This window comes from Aspergillus japonicus (genome assembly GCF_003184785.1).
Source record: "Aspergillus japonicus CBS 114.51 unplaced genomic scaffold BO86scaffold_23, whole genome shotgun sequence".
Classification (NCBI taxonomy): Eukaryota; Fungi; Ascomycota; class Eurotiomycetes; order Eurotiales; family Aspergillaceae; genus Aspergillus; species Aspergillus japonicus.
Window position 1 is genome coordinate 1 of NW_020291660.1, and position 14,445 is coordinate 14,445.

At 52.5% G+C, this 14,445-nt stretch overlaps 3 protein-coding genes across 3 annotated transcripts; 1 reads left to right on the plus strand and 2 right to left on the minus strand.

Moving 5' to 3' along the window:
- Positions 1 to 594: 594 nt before the first annotated feature.
- Positions 595 to 1,446, minus strand: BO86DRAFT_389153 (uncharacterized protein). The gene is made up of 3 exons (XM_025672050.1): positions 1,063 to 1,446; positions 786 to 950; positions 595 to 735 (listed from the first exon to the last, which is right to left on the minus strand). Exons 1-3 carry the CDS (start codon positions 1,234 to 1,236, stop codon positions 622 to 624), a joined length of 453 nt encoding a protein of 150 aa, XP_025527754.1. The 5' UTR covers positions 1,237 to 1,446; the 3' UTR covers positions 595 to 621.
- A 3,090-nt stretch (positions 1,447 to 4,536) lies between these two features.
- Positions 4,537 to 10,738, plus strand: BO86DRAFT_399395 (protein kinase RIM15; the record flags this gene model as incomplete). Its single annotated transcript, XM_025673622.1, has 2 exons — positions 4,537 to 5,106; positions 5,162 to 10,738. 2 exons carry the CDS (start codon positions 4,537 to 4,539, stop codon positions 10,736 to 10,738), a joined length of 6,147 nt encoding a protein of 2,048 aa, XP_025527755.1.
- Positions 10,739 to 11,501: 763 nt separating this feature from the next.
- BO86DRAFT_389156 (MFS transporter) lies at positions 11,502 to 13,937 on the minus strand. Its single transcript, XM_025672051.1, has 5 exons — positions 13,445 to 13,937; positions 13,354 to 13,374; positions 13,204 to 13,261; positions 13,075 to 13,134; positions 11,502 to 13,001 (listed from the first exon to the last, which is right to left on the minus strand). Exons 1-5 carry the CDS (start codon positions 13,562 to 13,564, stop codon positions 11,683 to 11,685), a joined length of 1,578 nt encoding a protein of 525 aa, XP_025527756.1. The 5' UTR covers positions 13,565 to 13,937; the 3' UTR covers positions 11,502 to 11,682.
- Between the last annotated feature and the right edge of the window lie 508 nt (positions 13,938 to 14,445).

The window sequence follows — 14,445 nt, forward strand, 5'->3', positions numbered from 1 at the left end:
AAAAAAAAAAAAAAAAAAAAAAAAAAAAAAAAAAAGTACGAAGTCTGAAGTATGTATGTATGTAGTAGTACTGAACTTGTACTTGGGGGGGGGGGGAGGGCTAGAAACTCTAAATGCAGTGGTCTCCTCATGCTTATTGTTCGTGGGGTTTTGCTAAGGTTTTGGCAATATATAGTTATTCACTTCTTGTTAGATTATTTTAGCTTTTTTTTTTTTTTTTTTCCTTTGGTTTTGGTTTTTGATACGGAGTAGTCGGTCAGATGATCTCGTGCTCGTACGGGATGCCGTAAGGTACAACAGTACTATTACTCATGGTTTGGTCTGGGGTTGCTACAGTACCTTTTGCTTGTGTTTTGGACAGATTAGGTGTATTGTCTTGGTCTTGGTCTTGGAGAATATTTTGTTGTGGAAGAGGGGGGGGGGTTGATGATGATGTGAGGGCAGTGTAGGATGTACAGCGCAAGTACAGCCAGAGCCCTTCGTAGTCATTCATACTTTGTCTGTCGGCAGTATCTAAGGTCGGATGATCGATTCCCCCGCAAAACCATGGAGGAAAGGAGGATCGTGGTTTTTTCTTGTTGTCTGCTATGTTTAATTTATCGGGCGTCGGTTTCTCTTTTGTCAACCCTGTCTTGGGTAAGGATTGACAGGCGGCGCTCCTTGTCGCGGAGGCGGAGACTGGTTTTGGTTTCCTGTTTGCGGCGGAGTCGAAGTACTGTCTTGTTTAATGCTCAAGTAAGTGAAGAAGGACGAGAGTACGGAGTACCACTTCTTAGTTCAAACAGATCGGCCTGTTCATCAGAAGATGAGATCATAACGTCTGCGCGGTACGAGATAGAGGCAATGCTGAAGACGATCAAAGAAGCATACTTGGATGCGAAGGCAGGGGTTGCTTTCGTTGTGTACAGTACCAGCTCATCTGGTGCACATGGGGAGGGGTTGGCGTATAGGTATGCACCCCCAGCTCTGGGAGGATGATGTGAGACAGTCCGGTCCACATTTCGATCATCAACACCCATTGTCATCATTATGATCGAGTTTTGTCTGACCATCAAATAACAGCCAGGATGGGAAGCATTTTGCGGGAGATGGGGGGGATAAACTTGGACTGATCATGGCTTGCTCTGATAGGTAGTATGCGCGGTCGGAGGCGGCCAGCAAGGAGGGAAGACAGGAACTGACACCAAAAAAGTAAAGTCGAGAGATCGTTTGCGGCTTTCTCTCCACTGACTGCATGTATTGTACTCCCGTCCTCGCTCAGGAAATCCGCTTTCTTGCTTCTTGCCTCTTGCCGTCCAGCCCCAGTTCAATCAAGCAATCAATCGGTCGGTCAATCAATCAATCGGTCGGTCCATCAATCAAATCAGTTTTGGGGGGCCTCCCCACCTTTCTTTACCCCGCAGATTCCATCAGAATCTCAGCCGTGCTTCCTTGATAAGACGAGGAGGTGTACGGTGGATTGCATGACCTTCCTCCCGACGTGTAAACCGAGTTTGATGGTTTCCTGATTTGGCGAGTATCAGATTTCAGGGTAAATTGGCCTGGATTGCGATCGGATCAGGAAGATATAATCTTGCGCTCATGGCGTGGTGTTTTAGTTAGTCCGAACTCATCGCCCACGGCGAATCCCATCTCTGCACGACTCAATCCTCAACTTGACCATCCAAGAGATCCAACAAACGCTCGAATCGTAATTTCTTAAAATGGTAGATGCCGACCTACCTGCCGTGTACATACATAGTCCCCGCCTGAGGTGGTTCTACAGTCTGATCTGTCTCGTCGACCAGTAACCACCCCCTCGGCCGGACTGCGTGCCACTTGCATACTGCTGCTGTTGCTGCACTGCAGCCGACCTAAACCTCGCTTACCAACGGACTCTCCTCCCTCAAATAGTATCAGACACACCATGGGCCAACTTTTTGGGTCGATGTACCCCCCAAGAAAGCAGATCCCCTGTTCCAGTTTCGATGATGTATCGAACGAGGCAAAATTCGAAGTCAAGTGAGCAGATCGCTGGCTGGGTCCGGCAAGAGGGATCCCTGGAACGGAGGGAGTAGATGAGACTCACTTTCTTTTCGGTTGGTTCCATGGACCGGGGCCCATCAAATGTCGTTTTGGGCGGGCGGTGACGTCCTGACGGTCCCCAAATGATGTTTTATGATTGGCTCTAAAGAAGGAAACACACGTACACCGTTGGAAGGCGAGGTAAAATGAAGGTCGTGGAGGGCTTCCTCCGATCATTGGACCACCGCAGTCCCCCCCCCCCCCCCCTCTGCCCTATCTATCCCTCACCAACATTCCACAAAGTCCGTCGCGAGGGCTGAACCATAAGTAAAAAGTTTCAGGTTGCACAGAACTTCCAGAAAATTGAGACTTATTGCATAGCGTGATGAACTGGAAATGGTCCGGCCGTTGAGACGGGGTCTGGAGTGGCGCTTCGTGGCTGCGGAAGGTGTCGTCTGTGGTTCGGACTGACATCCCTTAGGCAGGCTGCAAGACCAGGGAACCATCATCTGAGCGACGTAAGTACGAGTGAAGGGCTCTGCTTGCATTCTGCGTGGTGATGCAGCAGCAGCACCAGCAGGGAGGGTGACAATAGAAAATGAGATGAGGGGAAGTACTGCTGGTTCCTGGCCGATGATGACGATGATGATGTTGTTGATGGCGAGTTTGTCACTCAAGATATAGTAAATAATGGCATCCTAGGAAACGAGCCGTGTCTCGGGGTTGAAAGTCGAATCGCAAAGCGGGCGTTGAACCAGGATCATTTGATTAGGATTGCTTCTCGAACAGCAAGGCCTGGGAGGGTCCCACGAATGGCTGACTGTCGGAGTCAGTCGACGATAAGAGCCAAGATACTAAGATGATGAACCGACTGACGCTATCCGAGCCCGTGCATTTTAGTTCGTTAACGGTACATAAAAATTCATACATGTCTTTGTAGCGATGTAGCTTGCTGCTGTCGCTGCTGTGAGCTAAGCTAATCAGTTGTTCAAGTTACAGCTAGAGCTGGTTTCCGATGGATGTGTGAGTGCGTTTGCCCCGAGGGCGCAGAGGCGCGGGGATGGGGGGGGGGGAAGGGAAGGGGGAAAGTTGTCTGTCCATCGGATGCTCATATAACGCAACACAACATAACAAGCTGGAACCACTCAATGCTGGCCAGCAATAGAGAAGAAAAAAAAAGGTAGTCAACGCTAGCTGTTCTAGTCCCAAGTTGGAGAGGCGTGGTGTGAACGATCGACCGGAGCCTTTTGATAGTGAGCAGCAAGTGGATCAGTCAGTCAGTTGATTAGTTAGTCAAACTGTAACTATGAGCGAGTGAGTGAGTCTACTCCGTACTTGTAACTAAGTCAAATCATGCTATCAACCGAACTGGATCCTCACCGTCACCACCGCCCCAGCTAGACTGACGCCCCTTAGAGTCAGTTTCAGTGTTCGACAGACCGGACGGAGTGTATCTGCTGAAAAGAAAAGGGATATGGCTTCAATTTGTAGAGATGAAGAGGCTAGACTGTGTTCTGCTGGAGAATAACCTGAGTTGAGAAAGTCAATTATCATAACCATAACTCATAACCTCGAACCTCATACTCAATCTTAAATGTCGGGCTCCGATAAGCTGAAAAGGTGGGTATTGATTGGGTATTCTGGTAAGATTTCCGCTCTTGATTTTCCCGCCAGAGGATGGATGTGACGGAACCATACCAACTTCTCACCTATTGCAGGGCAGCTGCCCACTCCACTACCGGGTCCTTCCCGTACTAGCTCGGTAATTCATTTTTGTTACCAGCCATCTCACTTACGCTCACTCACTGTCTGTCTTGTCTCTCTCTGTTTCGGCTCTCGCTGCTCGCTGCTCACTGCTCGCTGCTCTTCGTTTCCTTTTCTTAAATCCTGTGGTGTTTCCAATCAACCAGAACCACAACCGCATCCCCTCGCCCTGTTCATCCTTCTTTCGCTGACTTGTATATTCTCTCCCGTTTATGTGGCTTTGAGCTTGGCTCTCGAATTTCCTGAGATCCTTTTCTCAATTTTGAATCAATAGTTTATCTTGTCAACCTCGTTCGGGGGGTTGACACCGTCAATCACCCTGGCTTCGCGTTGACGCTCCGTCGCGCCATTCCCCCGCATAGCCGCTATTCTTTCTTGGTCTCCTGCTCTTTTTCGCTTTCTTGTCCTTACGTGATCCTAGGACTTTTTTTTTATCCTCTCTTTTCCTGTCGAATTTCCATCTATCACGCTTAAAATATACCAGCCGTCAGGTCGGAATCAATAACTGGCTCGTCCGCGCCCCGTTCGCACTCGTCGTCTGCCTCCCCGCTATCGAGCCATGGCCACTTAATGCTGCGGATGAATCCATAACTCTCAATTCAAGGGCACCCGCTCTGCCCGGCAGACGGTCCGGCTCGGAGCTGCTCACTGTTTGATTTCGATATTCGACTATATTTTTTCTTTTCGAATACTGCACACCTCGTCTAGTCGCCATCTCCCACCCCCGCGGAATCCCTCGATCGTCCCTCCCAGCATTGCCTGTTCAGCATGGCGGGCAATGGCGTCGACGATGTTCAGTACCTCGCGCCTCCGGCCGTGGCAGCCTTACGGCAGGAGGCTCGAGCGATCGACTCGAGATTCTCTCCTTCTCGCTCCCCAAGCCTCGACGATATGCGGGAAGAACGGGAGGAGCTGAAGGAAGCGGCAGAACAAACCCTCAACGTCATTGTCGACCTTGGCCTCGATGGCCGTATCAAATGGGTCAGCCCGTCATGGAAGCAGGTCGTGGGAACCTCCCCGGAGTCGATAGAAGGACGGATGATCTCCGACCTGCTGGTCGGCAACAAGAATGTCTTCCACGACACGATAGAGAGCATGAAGGAGAACGATTCTTACAGCCGCTTCATTCGGTTTGCCGTCCGGTTAGGACCTGACTCGGTTCTGAAATATTCGCCAGAGCCGCCTGTCACGGAATCGATCGCAGAAGAGACAGGAGAGACTCAAGGGTTGGAGGCTCGAGAAGAGGCCCCTGAGCAGGAAGCGAACCGCCAGGATGTCCTTCATATGGAAGGGCAAGGAATCATGGTGTTTGACCGTACGGCTGATGGGACAGGTCATGTAGGTTTTTCCGACGATCAACAGCTAAACGAGGTACTAATAGGCTGGAATACAGACGATGTGGATGCTGCGACCGTTCACGGAACCCAGGGAAATCACGATCGACCTCCCTCCTTTGTTGGTAGAGTCCCTTGGTGTTGGTGCGGAAGTGTTGGCAAACTACTTGACGACCTTGGCGGAGGCTGCGGCCAGTGAACCGGATCCCTCCAAACACCCGGCCCCAAACCCGGTACTGTGTCGCATCTGTGAACGTCAGATCACACCGTGGTGGTTTGAGAAGCATTCCGATCTATGTCTTCAAGAACATCGTGCTGAAATGGATGTTCAGATTGCCCAGGAGAATCTGAATGAGCATCGCCATGCAATTGTCCGGGTGCTCGATGCGCTAGAGGCAAGGCAGGGTAGGCCGCTGGTCCTTGGAGAAAGTGCAACACCCCCACCGGTTCAACCAGAGTACAAAGGACTGCCCATAGGGCCATCTCCAATGGCATCAGCTCCCTCATCTGGGTCTGCATCTAGCGCCAACTCTGCTCCTGGAACGCCCCCTAGGTCAAGAGATCATTCAGCCTCGGGTATCGGACACGCTAGAGCACGGTCATTCGCCGTACGGCGCCCGTTGGCTCGAATTGTCGAGTTGATCCTTGACCTGTGCGACACGGCCCTAGAAATCAACATGCCCATGATAAAGGAGTCTTCTCGAGCCGATAGTAGTGATGACTTCCGTACTCTGTCTCCCCAATCAGAATCGCGCATCTCACAAGTCATTCAATGGCAATCACCTAGTTCGAATACTCTCGAGCAGGAACAGGGTCTGGCTGCCCTTTGCACGGATACAGAGCAGGTTGCGAAGGCGAAAGTGGATGCTGTGATTCGACATAGGAGAATAGTGGAGTACGCCGAGCGTATTCGTATCGAGTACACCATTCTGGTAGAAGAGTGTATCACTGCAGCACTCAGCAAAGCTGAGCGCATCGCTGCCGGTCAGCTCAGCGACTCTAGCACCTCTGACGATGATGCTCCGCCCGAGATTAATCCTGCGGTTACTGCAGCTAGTCCCATTCTGTACGCCAAACGGGAAGCGACAGTACCAGGCCCCATGTCTGCCCTCACGATGTCCATGCGAAACTCCCCAGATCGGTTCCAGTCGTCGCAGTCGGAAGGCAAATCCTCAGCCGCCTCGGTTGCCATCTCCACTGGATCGAACAGCCCCATGGAATGCCCCACGCCCCGTTCACACAAAAGCATTGCTGGTGTGCTAGGAACGTCACAGCCCTCTCGACGAGGATTGTCGCTGCTTGAACTTGATGCAGGTGAAAACAGTGACGGCAGTATCCCATCTTCCATTTTTCCCGGTACCATGCGGACTGATTCGCCATCTTCGGATCGAAGTCTGGAGAGGAAGCGTCGAAGTTTGGTGCTCCCTGGGCTTTCGAGTTCTCCCCGCCGGCAACATTCGCCTGCGAGAGTTTCTGGTCCTCATTCGCCGCTGCGAATGCCTAGAGCGCGTCTCTCTAGCGGTGCTGATAGCCTACCATCGCCAATAGTGTCGCCATCGGCCAATGCAAATGAGTTGGCGCAACTCCATTATCGTCACCATCGTCGACAATCGTCGGCAACGTCGTCTGATGTTGCCAAACCGCCCGTGTCGCCACACCTGTCCTCCGTTAGCCAACCTCAGCCACGACCAGCTCCGCTCTCAATCAAAGATTTCGAGATCATCAAGCCTATCAGCAAAGGTGCGTTTGGTAGTGTGTACCTGTCGAAGAAGAAGGCAACTGGAGAATATTTCGCGATCAAAGTGTTGAAGAAGGCGGACATGGTTGCCAAAAACCAAGTAACCAATGTGAAGGCGGAACGTGCAATCATGATGTGGCAGGGCGAGAGTGATTTTGTCGCTAAGCTCTACTGGACATTCTCCAGTAAAGACTATCTCTACCTGGTAATGGAGTATCTCAACGGAGGCGACTGTGCTTCGCTTGTTAAAGTGTTGGGCGGATTGCCCGAGGATTGGGCCAAAAGGTACATCGCTGAAGTAGTCCTCGGCGTGGAGCATCTTCATGGCAGGGGCATCGTGCATCGCGATCTCAAACCTGACAATCTTCTGATTGATCAGACGGGTCATCTCAAGCTGACCGACTTTGGGTTGTCCCGCATGGGACTCGTTGGGCGTCAAAAGCGTGTGCTGAAGAGCATGAACCACGAGCCGGCGCCCGATCTACTCAAACAAGGATCGCTCCCTCGAACGACATCAATCACATCCTCGCGCTCGGCATCTTTTGATTTTCAAGGCGGTGCTTCGCCAGGCTCGACCCCTTTGATTACGCCCGATGCGGCGGGCAGTATGCCTCAACCATCCTATTTCAACCTCAATCAAAACGGACCCAGCCGGCAAAATTCACGGCGAGCGTCAGGGTATCGAAGCGACAGCGGAGCTAGCGAGAGTCTTAATGCAATCTTCAAGCAACTATCCCTCCACGAGGGCGGTGAAACCCAGGGCTCGATGCCAGTTCCTGTACCCACAGCCAACCACACGCTGGAGGAGGAGAGCCAGAGTGAGGCAGGGGAGTCTCCTCACTTATTCCCTTTCCAGCCAACTCTGAGCAACTCATTTTCATATAGCACTCCACCTCAACAGTCAATGATGCCCCCCCTAATGGCACTCTTCGATCCCGAAGATCACAATCGACGTTTCGTGGGTACTCCAGATTACTTGGCTCCGGAGACTATCAACGGCGTCGGTCAAGATGAGATGAGTGACTGGTGGTCTTTGGGCTGCATCATGTTTGAGTTTCTATTTGGGTATCCACCGTTCAATGCGGCAACTCCGGACGAAGTCTTCGATAACATACTTCACCGTAGGATCAATTGGCCCGAGGAAGCTGAAGAGTTGGCATCAGACGAAGCGATTGATCTGATGAACAAGTTGATGACCATCAATCCTCGAGAGCGTATTGGTGCTAATGTTGAGGAGAAATATCCAAACGGTGGGGCCGAGATTCGCAGCCACGGATGGTTTTCTGATATCAACTGGGATACCTTGTTAGAGGACAAAGCGCAGTTCGTGCCAAATATCGAGAATCCAGAAGACACGGAGTATTTCGATACTCGGGGCGCTACTCTTCAGGCCTTTACCGAAGAGACTGAGGATGGGACGACTCCTCCACAGCCGGTAACTGCCGGGCCTTATCCTCAAGATCGGCCACATGATGCATTATTCAAGGTGCGCTCTCAAGTTAACGCAATGAAGCGGCCTTTGATGCCCCTCCACATTCCACCTCATGTGCGAGAATCACGGAGCAGGAGGCTGAGCGAGCCTGCCCCTGCCGACGACTTCGGCAGTTTCTCTTTCAAGAACCTTCCCATGCTCGAGAAAGCCAATAAAGACGTAATCCAAAAATTGCGCCAAGAGGCGATGCAGGCACAGCAACGCCATCCGTCATCCGCTGGTGCTCAGCCATCCCAACCCCAAGGACAAGAACCAGCTGCACCCGCTCCCGCGCCCTCTCTCGAGGGAAGTCCATTGCCAATGTCTTTGCAGCGGACTCTCTCTCAGAACAAGGGCAACAACAGACCATCATCTCCTTCGGCCCTAAGTCAGGCCAACTCATCGCCCAGTCGCCCCTCCCAACCTTCGTCCCCATTACTTGTCCAGTTCAGTACAGGTCACAACCACGAGCGCAGGAAAACCTCAGGATCGTCATCTTCTCAGTCTACCGGCTCTTTACAAACAACGACAGCAGATCCGAGTCGTATGACAAGCCTCAAGTTTGGTTCGACTGCGTCATCACCAATTAAGACCACGCGGGCTACAGGAAACTCTCCCGACAAAACCCCCTCAGGACAACGTCACGGCAGTGCCCCCGCATCACGAACAAGGTCACAAACTATTGGCTCTCAGGATGGCGATCTTTCATCGTCGTTGGCAAAGGAGACCTACGTGGGAACTCATCACAAACGCCGGAGTCAGTTATTTGATGTTTCTCCTTCCTCTTCGGACAACGAAGATCCTCGAACGAAAGCCTTACTCAAAGTCCAGCGGCGCCGCCAAAGCTCAAGGAGACTCTCTCAGATCAACTTTCCTGAGGGTCCCTTCTTCCGGCCTCTGGACGTGCTCATCTGTGAGGATCATCCCGTCTCTCGACTTGTCATGGAACGTCTTTTCGAAAAGCTTCGATGTCGCACAATCACGGCTGTCAATGGTGCGGAGGCTATGCGTTACGCCCTGAGTGATATCCAGTTCGATATCATCATGACAGAGTTCAAACTACCGCAAGTCAACGGTGCAGATGTTGCGCGCATGGTACGCGAGACGCGCAGTGCAAATCGACATACACCTATCATTGCAGTCACAGGCTATCTCAAAGACCTACCAGAAACACACCATTTTGACTCGCTAATACAGAAACCTCCTACGACAACGAAGTTGACTGAGGCGCTGTGTAAATTTTGTCAGTGGAAACCACCTCCAAAGGATTACAATCCCCTGTCAATGCCTGCACCAGTTATGCTCCGCCAACCTTCGAGTCAAGTTGAGCATAGCCCGAGTTCGACGGCATCCTCTGGCTTTGTGCATGTTCCCTCCAGCTCATATCGAGGGTCTAGTCGCGAGGACTCTATCGGTAGTAGTTATTTTGGTGATATGGAGTCTGTCAAGACCGATGATGTTCCTGTGATTGTGAGTCGGAACAACGACGAATGGACCCCTAGCAAAGGCGGACTTGGCATAACTGAAGAGTCGAATAAGACCAGAAGAAGCACAGATGCTGGCTATGGGAGCGGTCCCGAGGCAGTTCCTTTCCCCAGCCTGCTTCACTCGGATTCGGCCCCAGCAACGGTCCCCTCGGGGGCGCCTACGACCCCCCACAAACAACGATCTAGCGAGGCAATTCGTGCCAAGAGAGAGTCGTTGGAAAGGAAGCGGCATGAATGTGGCGAATCCGGCGATGACGAGGATGAAGAGCTAGGCAATACCCCCTCGCGAACTTGCAGTCCGCGTCACCGAACCCATCGACCGGGTTCCAAGTTGGGCATAGAGATGATGAGGACGAACAGTCGAGGAAGCGTCGTCAGCGGCAGTGAAGAGCTTCTCAAAAAAGAGAGAGAGTCTCTGGAAAGGCGCAAAAGTGGCGGTTCTTCCGGTATCAGTGATTCCGAAGAGCACGGTGGCCTTCTCCCTTTCACTATGGAGAGGAAGTACGAGGGCCTGCATATTCCCGAGGAGGCGATCATCAGCACTGTGGAAGAAGAGGAAGAAGAGGAATATAGCCCTAAGCACTCTCCAACGCGAGAGCTAGGCTTTAGGATGGACCCACCTGCCATTTTCTTGGACGAATCGTCTCCACCTGACACTAGGTCTGCGCCTGGTATTTTCCACCAGCCCAGCGTTGAGCCTTTCAAAAAAGGGCATATCACGCCTCCGATCGTCTTTCCGAAGAGCAATCTTGATCTGGCGCCTGTGGAAGACGATTTCGACACTCCCCGCTCCAAAATAAGCGAAACCTCCTGTGCTGCAGACTTATCCCCCGATGCATCTGTCGATCAGATTACAGACGCCGAAGCAACACCTCGGCCTTTGCCTACCCCCTTGCCCAGCTTCTACTCTGGCACTACTCACGACGAGCCTCAACGATAGAAAAACTATCTCGTCATTTCGTCCTAGAATGATAAACGTCGTCGCTGTCATGTACGATTGTCGTCCGGGCCGGCTTGCTTCGATTCCTGTTTCTAACAAAACCTCGTCCTCCAACACACCACCCTGAGAATCCTGTTTCAACTTTTCCTCGTCGTCCTATCAAGTATTTGCTTTTCTCGCATGCATGTCAAGGCTGAGCGGGTGTTTCTGGAGTTGTTCTGCGTCGAACCACCGCAACCAGGCTGTCTGAATGTTTTTTCTGTCTTCTTTCGTTGGTATGTTTTTTTTTATGGTCCGCTCGGGACCCATTCGTCTGCATCTCATCCTTTTCTTAAAATCACCCCGTTGTTCGTCTGTCAGATCATTCTCCCTTCTCCTTTGTGTTCAATTCTTGGTTCAGTTTTACTCACTCCGTGATCCTCAAAATTGCATCTTCTTTTGCCTGTATGTATGTATGAGTGTCGCTCTACAGCAAAGGTGGGGAAGTGGCGAGAGAACATTGAGAGAATATTTGTGGTAGGGGGGGTTATACCGTGCTGTTTCGCAGTTCTGCCCCCAAATTTGGATCGGGTTTTCCCCGGAAGGCAGCAACTATATCCGGGTTCCCCGACCGGGTTTGTTTTTTGCGATGCAAGCTGGATATATGCACATTGCTAATGCCCTATCCCATGGCCATCCTCTCTGTCTTCTGTCTCCCTTCTTTTCTTGCTTTTTTTTTGTCTTTTTATCTCTATCCAGGTCCTGTATATATAGCATCCCACGGAGTTGAGTATTTAAAATTCAGTCCCATCTTGTGAACTCATCTGATTATGTACACATATCTATATATGTAGAAAGGAGAGGAGAAAGGGAAGTATAAACAAGTTGTGAGATCCATCCCCCCCCCGGCCTTGTCTTACTGCAATGTATGTACTTATATATTGGAGATGTGTTCAAAGCCGCTCTCATTCGCCCAAGTCACCACCACCACCACCACCACCGGCATCCAACTTCTCGCTGCTGCCTTTCCTCTGCAACATAAACCCGCCGAGGAGCAAGACGACGGGCACCGCCGAGACGCCAGTCACCAGCGCCAGCGCCCAGGTCATGGTAGCCCAGCCGGCGCTCTCGCGGATGAAGCCCGCGAAGAAGGGGCCGGCGATGGTGCCGGCGGCAAAGGCGACGTTGAGGATCCCATACGCCAGGGCCATGGCGCCGCCCTTGCCGAAGATGTGCGGGTTGCGCGCCTCCTTCTCCTGGACGACGTACGAGGCCTCGACGATGACGGGCGGCATGAGCGCGGCGAGGCAGGCGCCCACCAGCGCCAGCAGCGCGCACAGGAGCACCTTGTCGCTGATGCTATTGGTCGTCACGCAGCGCATCGCCACGATGGGCGGCACCGTGGCCACCAGCGCGCCCGCCGCCAGGTACCGCCGGATCGCCGGGAACCGGTCGTTGATGTATCCGACCACCGGGTCGAGGAGGTGCGGCACCGAGATCGGGATGAAGATCAGCCCTTGACCCAGCTGGCCCCAGCCGAAGGTGTCTTCCACGAAGAGCGGGAGCACGCTGTCGAAGGAGCTGAAGACTAGTGAGATGATGAAGTATGTCCAGAGCGTAACCAGCATGCGCGGGGAGGAGAGGAGGGTCGTGATTGCGTTGGCTTGCGTGGGTTTTTTGGGCGGCGGTTGGATGGCGGGTTTGGGGGTTGGGGGGATTGTGTGCTGCTGCTCGAGATCGGAGGTCTTTTCGGGGATTGTGTCGGATGATGAGGAGGAGGTTGGTTGGTCGGCGGCTGCTTGGGTTGCGTCTTTGTCTTTCGACAACGACGGCTGCTGCTGCTGCTGCTGCTGCTGCTGCTGCTGCTGCTGCTGCTGCTGCTGCTGCTGCCATCTGACGGCGTGCTTCTTCTCAATCATCACCAGCCGGAGGACGATGTCCACGCCGACTAAAGCGAATGCAAGCCCGAAGACCGCGTAGTAGCCCCCGCGGCCGTAGATGACGCCGCCGAGGAGCGGGCCCCCCATAATGCCCAGGGTCAGGCCCATGCCGATGTAGCCCATCGCCTGCCCGAGGCCGTCCCGCCCGACGGTGTCGACCATCAGCGCCAGTCCTACCGTCCACACAATGGCCGCGGAGGCGCCCTGGAACAGTCGCCCGATGATCCAGAGCGCGAGGCTGGTCCCCACGCAGAGCAACGCGGTCGATGCCCCCAGAGCTACCAGGCCGGTGATCAGGGGCCAGTAGCGGGAGTCAAAGCGGTCCGCTATGTAGCCCGCAACCGCTGCATGCGATAGTTAGTATGTGGGGTTGGCTTGAGGGTCGGGGGAGGAAAAAAAGCATAGACGGTTACTCACGCGAGGTGGCTAGTAAAGCTGCTCCGTATAGAGCTAGCAGAATGGACGTCCATCTTTGCTCTGTGCCATCGCATCGATAAAATGATTAGTTATTTGATATAATCCCGCTTCAAGCTGAGAGTAACGTACCTTCATCAACAGACAAGCCCACTCTTTCATGGAGCGCCGTGGGCGCCACAGGGACAATCTTCGAGACTAAGGTTAGAGAGCGGAAATGCATTCAAGCGCGAGTGGTGCCAGAAAGGTCTAGATCAAAGGGTGGTGAAGGGATCCACATACTAGCCCATACAATAGAATATCCTTATTTTAACGTCAATCATTCTGGTTCTCACAATATCGGAGGAGCTTTTTTTTTGGTGTAAACACATACCGTGAACACAGCAAAAGACACAACGAACATAATGAACCCGTCGGAGGACCTGAAGTTCAGGAACCTCGGAGGCGTCTGGGTCCCATCATGGCCAGGCCACAGGCCCCGCCAGGTTGGCATATTTCCGCGAAGTGGTGGCTGGATTGTTTCGCTATTTCCCGGAATGCTTTGCTTTGCTTCCGCAGGAGGAAATGAAAAGTGTAATCCAAGGAGCAAATCACCAATAGCGACGACCCCCAAACATAACCGGCCGTTTTTGGTTGTGAGACAAAACGCTCGCTCCCAATAACCGGGTTCCAGCTACTCATGATATGGGAAGCGTTCGGGATCCGCGGGCCCCGCAGACCGGTTTTGGGTCGCCGCAGCGTCCATCCATCTAGGGTGGGTGTCTGCTGTCCTTTCGAGATGGATGGGCTGGGCTCGTGGCGAATTTGTGTTGAGTCATGTTGAGCGAGCTTTTGTTATCTCTCAGCCCTGCGAGATGCGCGATGTGGGGGGGGGGGGGGGGATTCCGTTCGGTCTGTCTGGGATTGTCTGGGTGATTCTTCATTCTGTAGTATAGTCGCTTCATCCGCTATTGATGCTCACGGGTCTATATGTGTACGAAATATGATGACGTTCTCGGCGGATGATAAGATGGCTTCATACCGTTTGGAAAAGACGCGAGACACCTGAAGGTTGGTGTTTCTGATATGTCCATTGACCACTGAATTCAATTGCCTCAGCGGTCAAGAGTGATCAATGGCATATAGTGCTCCTGTAACACAAGGCACCTCTTTTTCTGCATTTTCCGTCCGGTTACTCAATTCGACGATCTAGAGTTATGTAAGATGTGACTAAGCAGGTCCACCAGGCTTGCATAATGTGCATCAAGATGCTCACGTCACAAGCTCGTAGGGTGGATGAGATGGAGAAGCTTGATGGCTGCGCCACCGTATGCTTTGGCATCTAGTGCGAATCTTAACGTTAAAGAATGTTGACAGGTCAATCGTAGCCTTGAC

Excerpts from the sequence above, each read along its gene's own strand:
- BO86DRAFT_389153 (XM_025672050.1), bottom strand. The coding sequence starts at position 1,236 with ATGCAGTCAGTGGAGAGAAAGCCGCAAACGATCTCTCGACTTTACTTT. Across the intron at positions 951-1,062 it reads CAAAATGCTTCCCATCCTGG|CTATACGCCAACCCCTCCCC; the intron begins CTGTTATTTGAT and ends GGGGGTGCATAC. Across the intron at positions 736-785 it reads CTTCTGATGAACAGGCCGAT|TTGAGCATTAAACAAGACAG; the intron begins CTGTTTGAACTA and ends TTCTTCACTTAC.
- BO86DRAFT_389156 (XM_025672051.1), bottom strand. The coding sequence starts at position 13,564 with ATGCCAACCTGGCGGGGCCTGTGGCCTGGCCATGATGGGACCCAGACG. Across the intron at positions 13,375-13,444 it reads TGTCTTTTGCTGTGTTCACG|GATATTCTATTGTATGGGCT; the intron begins GTATGTGTTTAC and ends CGTTAAAATAAG. Across the intron at positions 13,002-13,074 it reads AGCTTTACTAGCCACCTCGC|CGGTTGCGGGCTACATAGCG; the intron begins GTGAGTAACCGT and ends TATCGCATGCAG.